The 21931-nt window shown below is 34.3% G+C and overlaps 2 protein-coding genes across 2 annotated transcripts; one reads left to right on the forward strand and one right to left on the reverse strand.

Annotated features, from left to right (window-relative positions):
- The first annotated feature begins 3829 nt into the window (after positions 1–3829).
- LOC122309101 (ubiquitin receptor RAD23b-like) lies at positions 3830–10631 on the forward strand. Its single transcript, XM_043122470.1, has 12 exons — positions 3830–4029; positions 4470–4631; positions 6579–6617; positions 6702–6778; positions 6858–6902; positions 8855–9032; positions 9106–9237; positions 9324–9398; positions 9773–9820; positions 9901–10010; positions 10119–10197; positions 10316–10631. Exons 1-12 carry the CDS (start codon positions 3964–3966, stop codon positions 10430–10432), a joined length of 1128 nt encoding a protein of 375 aa, XP_042978404.1. The 5' UTR covers positions 3830–3963; the 3' UTR covers positions 10433–10631.
- A 976-nt stretch (positions 10632–11607) lies between these two features.
- Positions 11608–19474, reverse strand: LOC122309120 (probable serine incorporator). The gene is made up of 7 exons (XM_043122488.1): positions 19361–19474; positions 18589–18810; positions 16618–16857; positions 13553–13664; positions 13270–13444; positions 12475–12715; positions 11608–12220 (listed from the first exon to the last, which is right to left on the reverse strand). The coding sequence occupies exons 2-7, from the start codon at positions 18770–18772 to the stop codon at positions 11928–11930; spliced, it is 1245 nt and encodes a 414-aa protein (XP_042978422.1). The 5' UTR covers positions 18773–18810; positions 19361–19474; the 3' UTR covers positions 11608–11927.
- Positions 19475–21931: the final 2457 nt, after the last annotated feature.

Raw genomic sequence — 21931 nt, forward strand, 5'->3', positions numbered from 1 at the left:
GAGCTCTGATGTTTCCGTTTTAGCAACAAACTCTCACGTGACCCCAACGCGACCTCCAGTTTTCTCTCTCTCTCTCTCTAATCTTAAGAAATAAGAAATTCTATTGTAATTTATACGAGAAACGGTCTTATTTTTTGTCTTAAATTTTATCATTTTTTTTATATCTATCCATATATTTTAAGTAAAAGTAATATTCTTTTTTATTATTATCTTCTCATTATCTTATAATACGATATTAAATAATTAAAAAATATTTATTATATTTTATTTGTGAGCATATCATTTAATGTCACATCAAAAGATATTAAAGAACTAATAGTTTAATGACTTAATGGCATATGATCTAATATTTTAAATAAAAAATTTGAATTCGAAACCTCCCAACTCTTTGTATATATATATATATATAAAAGAGGAAGATGATAAATAAATTTTATTAAGTACTTTTTGTACTAAGCATTTGAATTAAAATGTTGTGATTTAAATGGAGAAGCTATATTTTAAATTAAAGAGATATTTTTAGTATGATTGATGTAAAATTTTAAACAATTAGTCCATGGGTAAAGACTAGGACCGACCATACATGCCTTTAAAATTGTAACACTTTGGATGTAAGTTATATCATTTCTTTTATGTTCATATTTTAAAAAGATTCTGATTATCAATTAGGAGTTCCGAACAGGTGTCGACATCTAGCCCACCCAGTCTCAACATTAAACGGGTAGGCCGGTGGACAGCTCTTTAAACAAAAAATAAATATATGGATGGAATCGGTATAGATCTCCACTCACTCGTGTATAAAATGTGGGTGTTAAAAAACTCCCTAAATGACACATTTTTGCACTAAAAAGTTTAGATTTCTCTCTCAGTCACCACTCTCTCTTCCCTTTCCTTTTATTCTAGCAATATTGTCCTCACCCAACACCCCTCCTCCTCTTCCCCTATTCTTCTTCATCCCCTCCTCGGGTCCTCCTCTCTCTCTTTTTTTTTTTAAAAAATTCTCCATAAAATACGACTTTGTCTCCCGCGGGTCTTTGTTTTTCTCATGGCGTGACTATAGGTCTGCTACGAAACCCATGACTATATCTTTTGTGGTCGACATGGTGGGGTTTTTGTCTCTACCTCACTATATGTCACCCTCTCGGTTTCTATCTTTGGTCAAGTAGCCTATGGGTCAGCTCACCCACCCATCCAATCAGTAAGGCCACCCGCCTACATAAGACGAGGATGTGTAGCAAGATAAAAAGAAGCCTCCCATCCAGACGAGTGTAGGGATCGAGATGGCCCACTACGCGCACGCATAGGACAGGTTGCAGGCCTAATATAAACATATTCTCTATTACTATATTCTCATATTTTAACATACTTGTTTAAACACTTACGAGTTACTAGGGATGTTCCTTCTATGTTCAGAATTGGTTGCGTATTATGTAACATCAACCCACACAAACAAATATTAATGTTGGTTAATAGAACAACATATTATTCTAAAATACTATTAATGTTGGATATAAATAAAGATAGTTATGTTATTTGCAATCTTGGTGTCAACACACCACTTGTTGTGGGATCTGTTTCAACTATAAAAAAGTAAAAACTCTATTTATTAATTCATAAGGCGTGTCTCTATATTATCCACTTGGAAAATATCTCGACTAAACTTTACCATATTCAACTTTTAATACCGTTAGGTTCACATGAATTATGTTCACTAGCCTTATGATACTTCGAACTTAGCGGGCAAAGATGGGATGTCTTCTTGTCTGTTCCATTTGACATGTTTAGCCCTAGAAAATGATGGTGTGATGTGATATACTAGAAAAGGCCAAAGGACTTGGGATAGGTAAGTTACTGGAACACAACCATATGTCATGTCAACACATCATTATTTTTGTCCTTTCTCTCTTATGAAATCTAACCCAACTATTTCATAGCTTTAGATAAATTTTCAAAAATAACTGTGCTTGTATTATTTTATATTCAATCTCTTCATGATTTTTTAATTTAAAAATTTTATATTCAGTTATTTTTATATATTTTTTATATATTATATTAATATAATTAATTATATTATTTTTTAATATAAAATAATTATTTTAACTAATTATTTTAATAGAATATATAAAAATAATTATATATAGCAGAATCTATTAAATTTATTTTATAATAAAAATAAATTTATATATTATAATAAATCACATTAATTTATAAATTTATTTATATATAATATTTTGATGGATAAAATATTTGTGTACTTAAGATTTCAATATGAAATTAGGACTGTTAATAAAAGGTTATATCGGGAGAGTGAGGAGGTTCTTCATTCCATCCATCATCCATGAGGTTCCCGTTGTCACTTGCCGAATTGTCGTCTACCCCTGATCCTCTCCAGCGGTCATCGTTCCATCGACACACCTCGCTCTGATTGCACTTTCCGGGTTGACACGTGAGCTAAACATGTTACCAGAACAGTTTGCCTATGCCGATGCCTTGTAGCCTGAGGACGTGCAGTCCCGGGATGGTCCTCATAAGTGGCTCCCAAGTATTTAACTTCTTCGAAGTTGCTTTCTGAATCTTGTCGTACATAACTTCTTGCAAAAAAGGCCTCAAGTATTTATAGTCTCGTTGCTTACCATATTTAACACTTTAAATTTGGAATTTAACAATAATATGAATGTTGACGGCCAATATATATATATATATTAAAATTCTTTTTTACCATTTTTATCGATCCATTTAAAGGGAAATCAACACTCTTTTTATTTCCTTTGTTTTATTGTTTTAAAATTTTTTGATATAGGTAGGGATGTCAGATTAAGACACAAAATTTTCATTTGATCTCATTAAATTATGTTTGAATGTTGAGATAAGAATTTTTAGTTTGAGATAAAAGTTGAATAAAATATTATTTTTAATATTATTATTAATTTAGGATTTGAAAAAATTGAATTAGGATTTGAAAAAATTGAATTGTTTATTATATTTTATGTAAAAATTTAAAAAAATTGTAATGATGAAATGAGATGAGATGAGAATTTTTAATTTGAAAAACTTCTAAACTTTTTCCATTTTATTTACAAACATAATTCAAATACAAAATTTTTAAATTAATCATTACAACTTTTCCAAATTTTCAAATAATAAAAATTCTAACTTTTTCAAATCTTTAAATAAAAATAATATTATAAAACTATATTCTTATAATATTTTAATTTATAATATTTTTTATTCAACTTTTTCTTTCTCATTTTTCAAAATCTAAAAAATATTCTAATCAAACTATTTCATTACTATTCACAAACTATCTTACTACTATTTATAAAATTTTAATATTATCTTACTCTTCGACCCTGCCTTTAAAAAATTAAAAATATTTATGTCCTAATGACTCTTGTAAAATATATTTTCCTTCAAAATATAAAGAAATGTTCTTAAAATGTTACTTCATTAGATTTTGTATTTTAAAAGCATTATACATTTTGCTACATATAGAGGATCCTATTCATCAAATGTAAATATTTTTAATTACTTTCTCTTTCCTCTTCATGTGATTTCTCATTTCTTTCTTATATGTAAATATTTTTAAAAATATTTGAAATGAATAAAAAAAATAAAAGTATAATATTTAAATGATATGAAGAAAAAATAAATAAATTGATGTATGATATATTATAAAAATTATTATGTAAAATAAAAATATAAAATTTAATAATTTATTTTAAAAAATAAGAGAGAGAAACTATTGAGAGTGCCCTATGTTCTAATATCTAATAGATTTAAATAATTAATTATTTTAAGGGGCCGAGGCCCAAATAGTGAAACTGTTACTTAGTTGTGTTTCATTTCCTGCACCAAGAGCGCTTCTCTCTCTATAGCTCGTTCGGTCTCTCGGAGCAGTTCCTAGGGTTTTCTTCCCCTCGAAACGCCGTCGTTTCGACCGATTCTTGCTGCCAAGTCGCCGCAATGAAGCTCACTGTGAAGACTCTGAAAGGCAGCCATTTCGAAATCACGGTTCAGCCCTCCGACACCGTGCGTTCTGATTTTCTTCTTTTCTTCTCTCTTTTAATTTAAATTTTCAAATTTCTTGTGCTTTCATTGTATCTTGTGATTTTATTGTAATCTTGTGTGTGCTTTTCTTTTAATCTTCTTGGTAACCGTGAAAATGCGGGAAAAATGATTGTGCTATTTCGCTTTTATGTTTCGGGGGCCAAATAAATGAGCTGTAGAAGTTTCACATTTTCTCAACAACCAAACATTGTATATCAAGATTGTCAGGCACTAACTCGTTTTGTAATGGAATTTATGTTTTATTTATTACCCGATATTTTTTACTTATGCATATCAAGACAATACCTTTAGTTTTAATGCAATGGGATATACCTGGGAAAAGTTTAATATTGTGTGCCAATATGGGTTCATTTTGAAGTGAGTTGACTGTAGAGTTGATATTCGGGTGCTTTTGAAAAAAGGTTATGGCTGTAAAGAAGAACATTGAGGATGTACAGGGAAAAGATAATTACCCATGTGGACAGCAGTTGTTGATTCACAATGGGAAGGTCTTGAAAGATGAAACAACCCTGGCAGAGAATAAGGTCTCTGAGGATGGGTTTCTCGTTGTCATGCTTAGTAAGGTATGTTTTCCTTGTCTCAGTAAGTTTTCTTGAAATGTTGTGCATGTTTATTTCTGTTGTGACTATATCATTTTTTTTCTGTTATTTGCTGGTTAATTACACCTCCTCATCTGGTGAATAATGCTAATTCCTAATATATTTTTTTTTTCCTGTTATATCACTTTCCTTTTTTTGAAGATGCCTGCCATTTTTGGATCATTAGATTACGAAATGGCATCATTGGATCCAATTTTTAGGTGTCAAATGAATATATTTTTTTTACACTGGTGGTGATTGATTTTTTTCTCCAGCCTTTCTTGAATGCAAGATTTTGGAAAATTTGATCTTCTTATGATTCTTTTTATAATTATGGCAATATTTATATATACATAAAGAGGATGTACCCTGTATATGGGAAATATTCAATAAATCCTTTGCTAGTTAGATGGATCTCTACTTCTTGTGTACTTGGGTTGCACCCAAAAGAGGTTGTATTAAAAGTTTTTTTGTTATAATTTTGAGGCTCATGTTTCAAACTGAGGTGTATGATAGTGCATTTTTTATGTTTTGAATGTATCCTGTTGTAGTTAAACGCTCTTCCATTTACTTTACAAATTGAATAAGCTTTAGGCAATGCGCGTTTGCCAGTTATGTGTTGTAAATATGTTGTTATAGATGGTATTATTGGCATTATTTCTGGCTATTTTGCACTATTTCCACAATACATACATTCAGGCAAATCACCAGAGAGGATAATCTGTTGTGGAAAAAAAAGGAATTTTTTTTTTTTTTTTGTTGGTATGTAAGAATTTTATTGATGAGAATGATAGGCATAGCCCAACTGCCCAAGTACATGTCACAAGAAAAAGAAAAAGATACTCCCAACCACAGGTGAAAAATCGAGTAAATGTGGGTACAAGCTTTGATCTTTAAATTGAGTTTGATAACGACTTTTCATTTCAGTATAGTACTGGTGTCCAGTTAATATAAGATGGTAGTCCTACCTGTACCAGACCAGCAAAGCAGTTAACTGTTTACTACAAAGGACTTAGAATAGTGCTATGCAAATAGTCAAATGTAGTCTGTGCCCTCCTGAGGTGTAACTTTTACTAAGAGTGATTTATTTTGAGTTTAATATATTTATGCAAATACTTATAAAAAAATATATTTATGCAAGACTGATAAAAAAAAGATATGTTTATGCTAGTGTAAAAGGGTTCTCCATTCTCTTTGTTGTAATTCTATTTAATTTAGCTGTGGACACTATGATTTGTAAGACACAAATTGGGCAGCAGTCTGCTTTTATGAATTGGTGTTGGAGAAAGTGTAATTGGAAATTTACATATCTTTATGTGTTGTGATAACGTTTTGGGTGGGTTTGTACCTATAAAATAAAGGATATTTTTTTCTGGATGCCTAAAAACATGTGCGGTACAAACCTATGACCAGAAATCTCGAATAGCTATCACAAAGAATCTGGAGAAGCATCATGTTTTTCTCCAATATTGCATTAGATGTGAAAGATGAATTCTTGTGTTGATATTTCTTTTCCTGGCCAGGTGTTGATATCATAGTTTTGTGTGTGCAATGGTTAATTTTGTTTTTGGAAATGAAGATGTGTTAATAATTGGACCAAGACCTGAGCACTCCCGTTTAGAGTACTGGGTGTAACCTAGCTATAACTGCCAAAGAGGAATTGGTCCCCCTACCTATTTCATTATCTCTTTGCATCTATTTTATAAAAAATTCTTCAAAATGCATTTTGATATTTTTTGGTCAATGGACGTGTTAGTTTCTCGTTATGGAAGTTATAATTCCAATGCATTCTTTTTCGCTGTATCCAAGGCTGCTAAATGTTTCGAAAAGATTCATTTTCATTTATGGCTTAATTTTTCTGCATAAACTCAGATACTGACTCTCTTTTTAGACTTTATTTACCCTAACTCAATTTTATTTCCACACCTGCAGAGTAAAACGTTGGGCTCAGCAGGGGCGTCATCCACTCAGGTATTCTTGCTAACATTTTGGTCTTAAACAATTACTTCTGGTTTCATGTTTTCTGTATAAGCCACTGGTTCACCTTTATTTCAGCCTGCTTCTATAAATCCACCTATGACTGCGCCTGTCTCTAATTCTACTCCTGTACCTGAAGCTTCTGTACAACCACCGTGAGTCTCTATGGCATGCGTCTTCAATTGTTGTTTTTGTATCGACTGAATTTGGCTGAATTTGATTGTTGTGTTGCAGGGCCTCAAAGAGCACCGCATCAGCTTCAGACACTGCAACAGCTAGGTACGGGCTCTATTCTATGACATTTCTCTTGAAATTTTGTGAGACTATTTTGTGGGAATAAATGACCATGGAGTTGGTGAACCGAGGTTTCATGATAATCAAGACATGAAAACTGCCTTTGATCAGTTGCCTTGTAGGTGGAGAGGAGTTGAGAGTTTCTTTGAATCATGGTTTATAACCTCAATGAAAGATTCAGACTGCTTTACTATGTTTTTATTAGGACTTGTAGATAGCAAATGATCTAAACAGCTTGACTTCAGTCTTTGCCCTCTCTCTCTGTCTCTCTGTATCTCTCTCTTGTGTTTGTTACCACGTGATGATTTGTAAACTGTTTCACATGTTAATGGTCTCGATGAAGAAATGATACTGTTATTTATAACATGACTTCTTTGTGAGAGGAGCATAAGAATACAATGAAAGAGTTTTTATTTTATTTTATTTTTTTTATCGGTAAATAAGAATTTTATTGATGAGAACTAGGCATAGACCATGTACATGGGATACAATGAAAGAGAGTTCTCTCTCTCTCTCTCTCTCTCTCTCTCTATATATATATATATATCTGTTTTTGTCTATCTTTCCAACTGGGGTGGGTGCAAGCCTAAACGTTATAATTGGAGCTTAACATCTTACAAGCAGGTTAAGGTGATAAACAACATTTTAGGAGAATGTTAATTACCTGAAGTTCAAAACTTGATTTTAGGAGGCGGGTAGATGTTGTCTGTTTTGGACAGAACCCAATAATTGAGAGTTCAATGAAGAGGCTCCATCTGAATGGTATAGGTTACATTTAATGCTCCTTTCCCTGAGATGTGGTTGTCAATTAGTTATTCTGAACATTCATTTTCAAAGCCACACTTTAGGCAATAGGATCTCTAGTGATGTGAATTCTTATCTGTTAGGATGGAGTAGCTGTTCTTTAGGGACAGGTTTTTTTTTTTATTTTTTATTTTTTATGGTATTAATGAAGATGTGCTCTGATGCATGTAATGTAACAAGGGTGTCCATGTTCTCTTTTTGAGTTTGTTGTATGTAAATTTGTTAAGACTGTCTTATCAAAAATAAATGTTAAGATTACATACAAGATGATGATATTTCATTACTACAGTTGTACAATTTAACAGCAGCGAACATGGTTTGAACAGGAATGTGTCTTCTCATTGGAATTTTCCATATTCATATATCTTTTACTAAGTGAAGTTTTTGATTTTATAAAAGTTTGTGGGAACGGTACAAGTCATGCAATCAGACATTAAGCTGAATCTACCGTGCATGCTTGGTAGTGCCGATTACTATGATGCATCTCTTTGGCATCTATTTCATTGAACACTAAACATTGAAGTGTCTAGCTTTTTCCCTAATTCAAGTACTAAAAAACACGAAAAAATCAAGAACTAAAACCAGTTCCAGTATAGTTTATTGTTAAGTCCAGTAGCTCACGTTTCTCTACTGTCACTTTAGCTGCTTGAAGTGGCTAATATGACCCTTGAGAATATTTATTTTTGTAGCCTGATGTAATCCTATAGAAAGCATCAAACCTGAATCAGCCTATCATAATGGAAGGTAATATTTTGTGCTTCTTCTTCTTCTTCTTTTTTTTTTTTTTTTCCTTTGAATAAATAGTTGGCAGGCTGAAAATATGGAAGCTCAGTTAAGGATTATATTGCTTGGACGAATTCCGAATTCTGCAATCAAAGCTTGAACTCCAATTTATTTGGTCACTCTGTTTGACTTTTTATTTCGAAATATCATGAAGTATATGGTCTGCTTCAGATGCTATACTGCTTGTACATCATAGATATATTTCCAACAATTTGAAATTTGGTGGGCTTGAACTAATGTTCCTTTTGTCCTTCAGTATATATATTTTCTAGGTTCTAAAACAATAGGTCTTATTTCTTTTGAGGTATAGGATAAAATGCTGATACACGTATCATATTCTATAATGACAGTGTTCCCACTGATACCTATGGACAAGCTGCTTCAAATTTAGTTGCTGGTAGTAATCTTGAGCAGACTGTTCAACAAATAATGGATATGGGTGGTGGCAACTGGGACAGAGAAACAGTTACCCGAGCACTTCGAGCAGCTTACAACAACCCTGAGCGAGCAGTAGATTATCTATATTCTGTATGTTGAAAACTCTAGGTGTTCTGTTGTAACCATAGTCTTGATTTAGATACTAACGTTGACCTACCTTCAGGGTATTCCAGAAGCAGCAGAAGTTGCAGTACCGGTGGCTCATTTACCTGCAGGTCAGGCAACTGAAACAGGTGCAGCAGCTGCACCTGTGTCTGGAGCACCTAACTCTTCACCCTTGAATATGTTTCCTCAGGTAACCAATTCAGTTGTGTAATGGATACCCATCATCTAAATTCATTAGTATGTGTTTCTCAAGTTTAAGAAGATGTACTTTTCCAGGAGACCCTTGCTGCCGCTGCTGCTGGTGGAGGAGGAGGACTTGGATCCCTTGAATTTCTTAGAAACAACCCACAGGTGGGGTTCCTGATTATATTCATATTTTTCCTTTTAATTTAGTAAGCCTTTAGTTCTGTGTTTGAGAATCTAAGGAGGCTGGAATTTCTCATTAATAGCATCTTCATCTCTTCTTAGTAACCTTAACTCTAATATAATACATATGGTATAGGCTAAGAGGAGAAAAAAATTAAAAGAATACATTTATCTGAAAATGCAAACATCACTCTTGTTATCTGAGCTTTTACCGGTTAATATGTGAGGAAATTATATTTTGCATGTTTGATTACATTATGACCAAACAGTGGTGATACCAAATGATGCTGTCTGGTTTGGACTCTGTTTTGCTTATTAAACTTCTACAATCATACTGAATTTCTTTATTTGCATTTCAGTTCCAAGCATTGCGCTCAATGGTGCAAGCAAATCCACAGATATTACAGGTATGTACCATCTTCTTATAATATTCAAATCCTATTGGCTTTCCCATGACTTGGAGTTAAAACTGCCGCTTCCGGTACAGCCCATGCTTCAGGAGCTGGGAAAGCAAAATCCCCAGCTTTTAAGACTAATTCAGGAGCACCATACGGAGTTTCTTCAGTTGATAAATGAACATCTCGAGGGATCTGAAGGGTGAGTACTTTATGGGCATCTTCAGTAAATCCGTACTTATTAAAAGAGAGAAAACAAAAGGGAAATGCTAAAAGATTACAAGGACATGAGTACTCATCTTATTTTCAGGGATGCGTTTGAGGAGCCTGAGCAAGATATGCCCCATGCCATCAATGTCACCCCGGCTGAGCAAGAGGCCATAGAAAGAGTATGTGTTTTCTTACTAACTGATATATGCTCACTTTATTCTTCATTCACGGTTGCTTCTTTCTTTTCTAAAATGTTTATCATTATGTACTGATCGTTTGATGTTTCACATTTTATAGCTAGAGGCAATGGGATTTGATAGAGCACTGGTCATCGAGGCCTTTTTGGCATGTGATCGCAATGAGGAATTGGCAGCCAACTACTTGCTGGAGAATGCTGGAGATTTTGAGGATTGAATGGTGAACCTTCATTGGGTTCGTAGTTTTGGTTTCTTGGATTCATTTCTCGATATAATTTCTTTACTTGGATTAAATCATGTACTTTAATAATGAATTCTGGCAATTAATTCTGTGAAATTGATCTATTTGAGTATAGAGTGTGGCAAAAGTGGCATCTAATATAATATAAGTTTCACAAATAATTTTTCCCCATCAACCATCACTACGCCACCACCATCCTCTCTCTCTCTCTCTCTCTCTCTCTCTCTCTCTATATATATATATATATATAATTGGTGGCAATGATGAGCTTTGGAGCCTATGGTCAGGTCACGATCAGTTTGGCAACGCTGTCTGTCTCGTCTTGTCTTGTCTTATAGAAAAAGAAAATAAAAGTGTGGTTAGTGAACTATTAGCTTAACAATGAAAGTTGTCCCGTAAGGATTGCGTGGAGAGTTGGCTCGAGTAATTGAATGATTAGCATAAAAAATGAAAGCGTTTTAGCTTTGGGCGATAACTAATTATTCGACTACCCAATTAAGAATGGCTTTGATACCATTCGTGAAGACTTCATGATTTTCAAGAGTTTCTAACCTTTTTCTTGATCTCATGCCATAATTTTCTAAATTAGAAAACGAGACAGGCAACAACAAAAGTAAAAGTTTTATTTTTATTTGTATTTTTTATTTTTTAAATCAGAAACAAAATCTTGCAAGAAAAAATGGTTGATGAAGCAAAAATCAGTGGTGAGGAAGTAAGCGTTCAGAATGAGTAGATGGTAATATCTTCCTGTCATGAACATAATCGGACTGATCTCATATTCATCATCATTATGCCTGCCCAACCACTGTCTCCACAATTAGACATAATAGTTACAGTAGTGAATGTACAAATACCATGCAATCATTTTAAAATAAATAAATAAATATAAAACTCATACAATAAAAGATAAATTTTTTAATAATAGAACCTACTATTTTTCAAAACGATTGCATGGCTCTTGTGTATTCCATAACTGTATATAAAATTCTTCATTCATTTTTCATTTTAATATTTAAATTTTATAAATTAAATCTTACAATTTAAATGATATGAATGGTACACCTACACACTGATTCTAAAAGAACTTAAGAGAATGGTTAGTAAAAGCCTGGCTACGCCAATTATAGCGGAATTCGTAAGCATTCAGAATCTAATTACCAAATGTGGAACTTATCACATTACCATCTGAAACTTAACACCACAATCTGAGGTCCCAAAGAACATGTTCATCGTTTGGCTCGAGTCTCATGCGGTTTTCAAGTTCATGAAGAAATTATTCGGAGAATCAAGTTCAAGAAGAAACGAAGGCATATCGGTCATGCCACCTCGATGACAAACCATTCTTTTTATACATTAAACAAACATCCTTCCGTAGTGGGTACGAAACAGCACACATGCCATAAGTTCAGTTGGCGATTGCTAATAATAATTCTATATAGACATTGATATCAAACCGTTTCTTTGGAGGTGCTCAGAACTCCCTTTCTGGGAACATAATAGGAGCAACCAGAGACCAGATGTACAGAGCTGCAGTTGCCCACCCTGTCACAATCCTGACCCATACAGACGGCCAGCCAACATCGACCAACTTCCCGCTCTCCCCAACTGAAGTCGACCACCCAGTTAGAAGCATAGCTGAATACATACTAGCCAGGGAGAAAATAATATGGAAGAAGGAATATGAATATGTGACTGGCTTGGCCCTCTCTTTTTCTTCCTGCTCGTCAGGCTTGCTGTCCAATGGAAGCAGCGGCTTCCCTGCACCTTCATTGGGAAACCAGAATGTCAGTTCTTGGGACAATTGAGTTTAGAAACGCTTGTTGGCCCTAATTTACTATTAATGTAAACATCAACATAAAAATGCCTTTTTTTTCTTTGTTGACATTAACATCAAAATTAAATTCTTGGTGGCATGGAGCTGATTTCACGACTACTAAAAATCTTGAAACAAAGACATCATGTTAAATGATTGCACAAAACATGCATTGCAAAAATCATACACTTTTAAGTAAACTTACCAGCCCGAGGTGAACTTGGTTGGGAGAGAAGAGTTGTAGATGATCCAGCACGGACGGCAGAATAGACAACTGACAGAACTGTTGTAAGCAGGCCAAAAGTAAGAGTCCCAGTAGAAATAGATTTTGAATGTTTGTGAAGGCCATTACACTCATATTCCCTTGGCTCGCTAGCAAGACCAGTGTAGCAGAGGTATACACAGTACAGAGAAATAACTGAGGCGGGCAAAATGCTTCCACTTATCTGAAAACACAATAACATTGAGACAAGAAACCAAGAGCATCCACGCAATAGGAATGAACTTAGTAGCACAACTATACACTATTAAGCCACCTACATGAACTTACTAATAACAAATTCTAAATAAGAAAAAGGCAAACTAAAAACTAACAAGAAAAGAAGAATATGCAACTAGCAAGACACAGGAGATATACAAAGAGACTTGCATTAGGGGTCGCCTTAATGCATAATGGGAAAGCGGTGACCCCTAGTTTCATTTGATTCTAATTATAGGAAACAAATGAAAGATGGTTGCCCTATACTCCAATATTATATTGATCATGCTTAAAACCATCCTCTTCTTTAATAGCTTCCCCCTCCAAACTCAGAAGCTAAAAGGTTGGAGAAACAACACCCCTCAGACAATTGACCTACAATTTAACTAAGACTTAATGAATGGATTATGCCACTGCTCTCCGTTAATCCTCCTCAATCTGTTACAATGTAAGCAAATTCCAAGCAAGCTTTTTTCTATTCAATAGTTAACTATAACAGGAAATAATAAACTACATGCTTACAGCAGGGTGGAGGGCCACTATAGCAAAAACAAACACGAAGATCAAGGTTATAACAATGAAGAAAGTGTTGAGCCCACAGTCTTGTCCAGCTTGAGTGAACCAATGGAAGAGAAGTCCCGAGAAGACAAATGTTGCTACATAACACACAAGTGAAACACTAAACAGGACGATGTACCTGTAGATAGAAAACAGATAAAAAAAAAAAGGGTTAAAAATTGGGCTGAGGAATGCAAAAATATGCTTGAAAAGAAAACACAGGGTCATCGAGAAAGCTAAAACAAACCAGAACTGCTCTTCATATCCGACCCATTTGTCGTTCCATCCATGAACAAAATCTAACAAAAGCACAACTTGAACAAGAAGAAACAATCCAGCACCAAACTTTGATATAGATTCTGCAAAATGCAAAATCTAACAGTCAACTTGGGTCAACTAATGAAAATAAATTCATGAAATGAAGAAATTGAAATATCTCAATCATATGATTATGTTATTCTGTTATTCTTAAAAGGCCATTCACTGTGGAAACATTTATGCCATAATATTAGAATGTTGTTACCTCTAGTGGGGTGAAAGCGCTAGGCACACTTAAACGCAAACGCTATCCAGAGACTAGGTGGAAAGTACAAAGCACAAGCACATGCTTGATGTAAGGAAAGCGCACATTAAAAAAAAAAATGATGTATAATCACACAATACATAAAAGAAAATAAAAAAGATTTAAAAAGCAAGATGATAATATATGTAGCCTATTAACTCAATTTATTAGAGTATTTTTCTAGAAGTAATTTACTAGAGTATTATGCAACACGAAAATCAACTAAACAACTAATTGCATTTTTTATGGATAAGAAAATTTTATTAAGACAAGTAAAAAGGCATAGCCCCAGTACACAGGAAATATACAAATGCTGAAACCTAGTTACAAGTCAAGAACTAGAGAGAGAAACAAGGAAATCATGGACACTGGTTCCATTAAAAACAATGGCTGAAACCCAAAGAAAAAAGGTACTAAAGAAGAAACATCTAAGTTCATCCCCTGAGTGTTCCTTATCTTCAAAGCACCGATCATTCCTCTCGAACCAGATTTACCACCCAAGACATAAAGGGATCATATTCCAAACAACGGTAATTTGAGAGTTACCCCTTAGACCTCTCCAACAAGCTAAAAGATCCACCATCCTCCTAGGCATCACCAACACCACTCCAATCCTATTAAACAAAGCATACCATAACTCCCTTGCCACTTCACAATGAAGTAACACATGGTCCACCGATTCTCCACATTCTTTACACATGTAACACCAATCCATAACAATTAATCCATGCATCCTAAGATTATCCAAGGTCAGAATTTTCCCTAGAGAAGCTGTCTAGCCGAAGAACACGACCTTTGAAGGCACCTTACTGCTCCAAATACACTTCCAAGGAAATGAGTGTACCACATTCAGACTAGTCAACATCTTGTACATTGAACGAACTGTAAAATTCTTATATCTAGTATGAATCCAGACCATCTAATCTATCTCATCCTGGCCAAGATTTGTAGCATACAACAAACCAAACAGATAAGACATTGCATCCGCTTCCCAATCATTCACTGCTCTAGAAATATGTACACTCCATTGAGGTAAACCACTAGAGCAGTCCAAAACATCAGCCACTGAAGCATCCTGATCCTGAGTGATGTGAAAAAAACCTGGAAATCCAATACTAAGGGCCGTAACACCACACTAGGATCATGCCAAAAACTAATCTTGGAACCATCACCAACCATGAAACTAACATGTTTGGCGAAATCGTCCCAACCACTCCCAATATTTTTCCACACCCCCACGCCATGTGTACCTCTAACCTCATTAGAGCACCAGCCTCCCCAACCTCCCCAAGCACATATTTGCATCAATCACAGCCCTCCACAAAGACTCACTTTCCTGATGATACTTCCATAACCACTTCCCAAGAGGGGCTTTATTGAAGGTCCTCAACTTCTGAACCCCCAACCCTCCACACAACATTGGAGTACAAATCTTCTCCCAACTAACCAAATGAAACTTGGTTTCCTCCCTGAAACATCCCACAACAAGTCTTGAAACATCTTTTCAATCTGGTTAGCCATGCCAATTGGTAGGGGAAACAATGAAAGAAAGTAGATTAGAAAGAGTGCTTTTCATTAAGGTGATTCTTCCCCCTTTTAACAAGTACAACCTCTTCCATCCAGCCACCCTGCTTCCTACCTTTTGTCTACCTTCAATCTGGTTAGCCACACCAATTGCATAAAATTTAAATATTTCTCGTGGTTTACTAAATATACACATCTATGATATTTGACAGCCATGATCAAAGTAAAGTACATGGTTAAGTCAAAATGTACCAAAAATTCCATTTCCAAAAATGCTCAAAGAAATGTAGGGACCGACTTCTATGCTAACATAAACAATCAAATATTAATCCAACCAGAAAGCCAATTGGACTATCATATTGAGCTCAAAGCATATACATCGCCTATGATAACATGTGGCGCCATGGTACATAAATTATCTTCAATATCAACTAAATACTTAACAATATTTGTTTATGTCATTTTCTTGAACAGGGATTTATATATTTTTTTTATTAAATAGAAAGCTTTTCTTCACTTAAAGCTTACACAAAACCACCACATAGCTTGCTTAAAGTGGACTTTTGTAATTGCTTCAGCCTTAGTACTTTGCACTTGAGCATACTTTTACCAACACTGCTAGTGACACTCTAAGAAATGCCAAATAGGTGCATTACTGCTTACTTAGAACTGATCTAGGTCAGGCATAGTAGCAAGGAATTACAAGCTCAGTTATTGGGAAGTGTTATTTATTGGGGAGCTGTTATTTATTGATAGACATAAGCTTTGTTTGTTCCGTTCCCTTTCTTAGAATGTCCTTAGATGGAAGTATCCTATCAACCATAATAGAATGTTTTCGGATTTGTAGTACATATAATTGTATTTGAGGGTATTACTTTTATATGTACATCAAAGTCTCTCCCTCCAATTTTGCAATAAAACTATATGTGATTATCTAAACTACTTGTAGTCCTTTTTTTTTTCATTGGTAAGGAGAGTGCAACAAGAACTAGTAGTCCTTAAAAGACTTAAAAAGGACTTGAAGTTCCATATACAACCTTTAAAGCCTTACCAATACTGGTCCAAAAAGGTTCCCTAATCCAAAATACATTACAATGTTATCCAACCAATGAGACCATGTGTTGCAGCCTTATATGCTTAGCATTGCCAAAACAAATAAAATTACTAGAACGGTTTAGCATGGCATATATTATATCCCAACTTGGAAAAAAAAAAAAACTGCTCACCATAGAAGCTGATAATCTCATTTGGAAGGAAAAACATAAAGATGACCAACAGAAACCAACTAATAACTTTCATCATCCATCCACCATGGTGCACGCTATCACGAGGATCCTTCTGATTTTTTACACCGATCATTAAAATAGCTAGAATGGTGAAAAAGAGAAAATTTCCCAGGCTAACTCGCAGCACAGCATCTGTTTCGAACCACTCCCGGTCAGGTGTCTTATGAAAATGATTAATCCCTGCATTGATGACAAAATTGAGATTGATTTCATCCTTAACAGTCACTAATGACATGACCAAAAATTATAGGGTCACATTTAGTTTTGAATCCATCTACTTGCTAGGTGTTATCAAACTCCATACGAAGAGGAATTCATTTGCAGATATTCCATTACCATTATGAATATTCAAATGCTTGAAACACAATGAAAGAACATAAAGAATGATGGAACATCAAACACTTGCAGACTTCTGTCAAGAAACTACAGAATACCTGAACAAGAAAAGAAACAAAACGCCCAGGAAAAAAAGGCGATATAGGACCATGGTACCCTCTTATATATTGAATCCCCTATGCTGGAAAGTTGGCTGGGAAGATTTTATGAAACAGATGCTTCACTCTCAATCAGCAATATATTGAATCAGGATGAGGGCTCTCAATGGTACATCCTATGTGATAGCAGTTAACTATTAAAACTTGGCCATTTTCTTTACAGTCAAAAATAAAAAACCATGACAGTTATTCAAAAGTCTTCTATTGGCAGAATATCTTACAGCCTCCTCAAATGACGAGTGAACTACATTCCATCTACATCAATATTGTAAATTTTATTATTTTGCAATTCATTCTATTCAAAAAAATTATAAGAATAGCTAAAACTCTAAGATAAAACCCTAGGGTTTGGCTCAAGTTGTAAAGGCCTTGGTCTTGATGGAATGCTCCTTCCAAGTCTACGATTTGAATCCTTTTGGATGCAAACAATTTCTAGGGGCCATCGGACTGGAGGAGCTTCCCCTTGAATTACCTGAGGTGCACTTGCGGGGAACTACTTGCTGAGAGCTGTGCACCACTGGGATTAGTCTGAAATTTATTCTTGGATGCCCGGTGACAAATAAAAAATAAAAAATAAAAAAACTCTTAAAATATAGCATCACATAAGTAAATTTTCTAACTCAAGTTTGCCTTGTTAGATTTCTCATCTATGCGTCCCAGGTACTTGGGCTACGCCAATTTGACTTTTATTGATATTAATTAAAATTTTAACTTAAATAGGGAAAAAAAAGTTAGTGTTGCTAGTGTTTTCACCATCATCGCATCCTATTCTATTACATTAAATTCTTTAAAATACAAAGAAATCTTGATTGGTGCTTCAGTAACATTTTTCTTTTTGACTAACAAAATCTAGCTAAGTTAATGCTCTCATCACACTTTCTTGGTATGTGCATTGAGCTCCACTACTCCTCCACAGACATTTGATTAGGTTCTCTCAATATGTTCAGACATTTCCGTGGTTTCTTTCAATATTGTGGTGTATTTTCAGAACTGTTTTCTGAATATGCCATCCATGAACTTTCTGCGGGCAAGCAAGCCCTTAGCCCTCAGCGAGTTTACACACACAGGATAATGAATTCGAGGACACCAGCAAACATCTTACATGGGATTCAAAACTAAGTAATTTAAGTACAACAATGCAAAGACCATTGACAGTGAAGCATTCATGTCCTCCTTTTAAATGAAAAAACCAGCCAAGGTGATGCTAGCATTTGTTTCAGGTATGATATTCCTTTTTGTTTTTTTGTTAGGTGGCTATGATATTCCTTCTAAATAGATCGGAAGTAAATTATTTTGCATATTTTAGCTTCTAATATTCACCAGCAGATGGAGAAAGACCACTATTAAAAAAAAAAAAAAAATGAAAAAAAGAAGATGCAAAAGAGCAAACGCCCTAGAGCATTTTCAGAAGGCTTACATGGGAGCTTTTCCATTAGAGGTGCAGCAACCTCACGCAGAATCCAGGAAACAATCAGAGAAAGTGCAAAGAGGCCACAGTACGCAATCCTTGCAGACCGACGACTAATTCCAGACACCACCGTCCGGCATGCGTCGCATGCACAAGCTGCGCAGCATGAAGCGAGGCAAGAAGCTGCCCACATCTTCCCTTTTCACAATCAACCCACCAGTTTCAAGTATTCTAAAAAAACAACACTTAATCATCATCATCAACGAGAAATTAACATTTAAAAACCTGATCAAAGTTCTATTTTTAAATTAAAATTAAAAAACCGATAATTGTACGAGAACAAACGAACAAGCCAGATTGAAATCGTACAAAGAAGGGAAAAAGAAAAGAAAACTCATAATAAGATACAAAGGAAGAACCTCCGACTCAACTGACTTATAAATTTAATTTCGATTTACGAATTGAAAGTAGGTAATTTACATAAAGCATCTAATTAAACCCTAAAGTCAACAATCAATGATTCTCAAGATTTTTTATTTTACGGATCTCATAAAAAACTGGAAGAATCCAGATTTCATCGCATACCCTAACCCTAATCATCCTTTATAATTCAACATGCTTGTGAAGGTGACGATAATTCCCAATCCCCTCGTTTGGTTGCCAAGAAAATAACAGGAAGAAAATTATTTATCTATTCTTACCTTTCCGATTTCTAGGCACGCAAAAGGGAACAAATCAAAGGGAAGACAAAAAATATATAAATAGAAGGTTAGGCGTTTACCTCGATCGAGAGGAGACGAAGACGGAAGAAAGAACCGAGGCTTGCTTTTCAGTGGAGGCTCGTATATTTATTTGTTTTGGAGTTAAATAAAGCGAGCTCCATAGGCGGTTCGGGTGGATATTTTTGACCGGATATTTGGGTGGGTTGCAAGTTCAATTGGATTTTTTTTAATTAATTAATTAATTTTTTATTTTTTAAGAAATATTGAGTCCCGTTTAGATATAAGAAGTATTTTATTTTATTTTTTTATTATTATAATTTTTATATAAAATATAATAAATAATTCAATCTATTTAAATTTTAAAATAATAATAATATTAAAAAATAATAATATAATAATATTTTATTCAATTTTTATCTCATCTCAACTCACTATAATAACACCTAAGTGTTCATTTAGATTGTGAGATGAGATGAATTGAAATTATTTCTGAATAGTAGTGAAACTGTTGAGTTGAAATGAGATAAGATAATTTTAAAAAAGTTTGTGTATTTAGATTAAGAAATGAGATGAAATGCTATGCAATTTTGTGATAATTTTGACTCAATGCTATCAGCTATACCCATGAGTTCATGACTTATGAGAATGGGAAAGAAATTGTGACACCTAGTTAAAGTAGTTGGTGCCATCTAATTTTATGGATATGCAGAGTGTGATGCTAGGTAAAGACAAAAGTGATGATATTTTGTGTAGCAATAGAAATGATGGAGTTAGATTCCATATTTTCATTCCTTTATTATTTTGAATCCCCAACTTGAAAGAAAGGGGTCTTAATTTTTAGTATAACATTTTAATATTTTTCATATAATGAGTTTATGCACCTATTTGCCCTATAAAAATACCATAACAGCATTGCTAGTGTATAGTGTTAAGAAAGAACCAAAGATATGGTGTTAAGAAATAACCAAAGAACCACAAAAAAGCTCAGCCCTAACTAATGCAGGGGTAAACATATACACAAGGGATAATGAAAAATGTTAGGTGAACTTCAAGTCATAAAAAGCATGTTGTTGATATACACAAATTAAATTTAATTGGAGAGAATTTTGCAGTACAATTTATGTTCTCTTGAAAAAAAAAAAAAAAGACTGGAAACACATTATAAGTGAATTGGTTTGCATGCATAGAATATAATTTCTTTGTAAAAATGTAATGTCTTCCCACAAGATTTGCATAAACAAAAGCAAACAATTCATGTATACCTTATGCTTTATTGAACATTGACATAGAATTGCATAGCATTGATTTTTGAAGGAATATCTTGCATGGATAAGAGCCTATAAGCATGGAAGGCATAAAAATGTATTAGACCCATGATTTATCTCAAGTTATCAAGCAGAAAAATAAAAAAGAAAAAACAAACAAACGCCTATCATGGTGGCTAATTCACGACCTGATGTTTTCCCACAAAGCATCACAAGTTTAGTAATGACTCCAAATGGCTGGGATAGCTGAAGTTATTCATTTATAGATAAATACTAGAAATGATGTGTCAGAAGAGGTATTGGATAGAAATAGGAGAGAACATGAAAAAAAAACATATGGCTAATAACAAGGAAGGTAAAACCTTTTTTGGATGTATTATCCATAGATTAATGTATTTCAATTCCAGGCATAAGAAATCCAAGGAACACAAATATATAGAATACTTACTTTTGATGCATGGTTGATGTGAGCATTTCAAGTAGGTTTCTTTGACTTCCCTACTGCATAGATCAGACACATAAAACCATGTTACAAAGTTTTAGAAGTTCAAGAACAAGTAAAAATATGGTTGTCAATCATTTGACAAATGAACTTAGTCTTAATATGGTTGTCAATCCTTTGACAAATGAACTTAGTCTTCTTACAAATGAAATTTAAGCTAAAGTTCCAGCCTTATAGAGTGAAAATATAAGCTAAAGGAAAATTCTGGTTGCAAGCCCCGTATACGGGACTGCAATACAGGCCTTAAATGAAACGGTGTGTTTCATTTATATTAAATGAAACTCACCGTTTCACTTAAGAAATAAAACAAACCCCCATAATCGATCTTCAAAACACAAACACCAGATATCTGCCCAGATATCACTGCCCATCAACGAACCACGGCCCTCCCCTCCCTAGCCCCATCACGGCACTGCCCAGATTTCGCCCGTCACTGTCGCCGTCGCCGTCTCCACTTGGTACGTCGGTTTCCGTTCGCTCAAGGTTTAAAAATACGGTAAATCCTTTCGGGTATCCCTTCCCATTCCTGAAATTGTGGTATTGAATGTGAATCCGTGTGGATAGTAGATTTTGATTTCAAAAAATTTTCGAAATCTATGAGTATATTTAACAAAATTTGTAGATTTTGTGTATTGTTAATCTATGTTATTCTAGAAACACTTGGACTGGACATTGTTGTATAATGGGTGATTAGAGACTGCCGAATCCATCGATGCCCAAAATGTTACCGTAATGCATGCCAACTGTTTGTGTAAATGTTTAGTAGAGAGAATTTGTCTCAATCCAGCTGGGTTTACAGCTTTATCTGTACTGATCCTAGAGTTACAGCTTTATCTATTTATTTATTTATTTATCATTAGTGA

Source organism: Carya illinoinensis, chromosome 1 (assembly GCF_018687715.1).
Source record: "Carya illinoinensis cultivar Pawnee chromosome 1, C.illinoinensisPawnee_v1, whole genome shotgun sequence".
Lineage (NCBI taxonomy): Eukaryota > Viridiplantae > Streptophyta > Magnoliopsida > Fagales > Juglandaceae > Carya > Carya illinoinensis.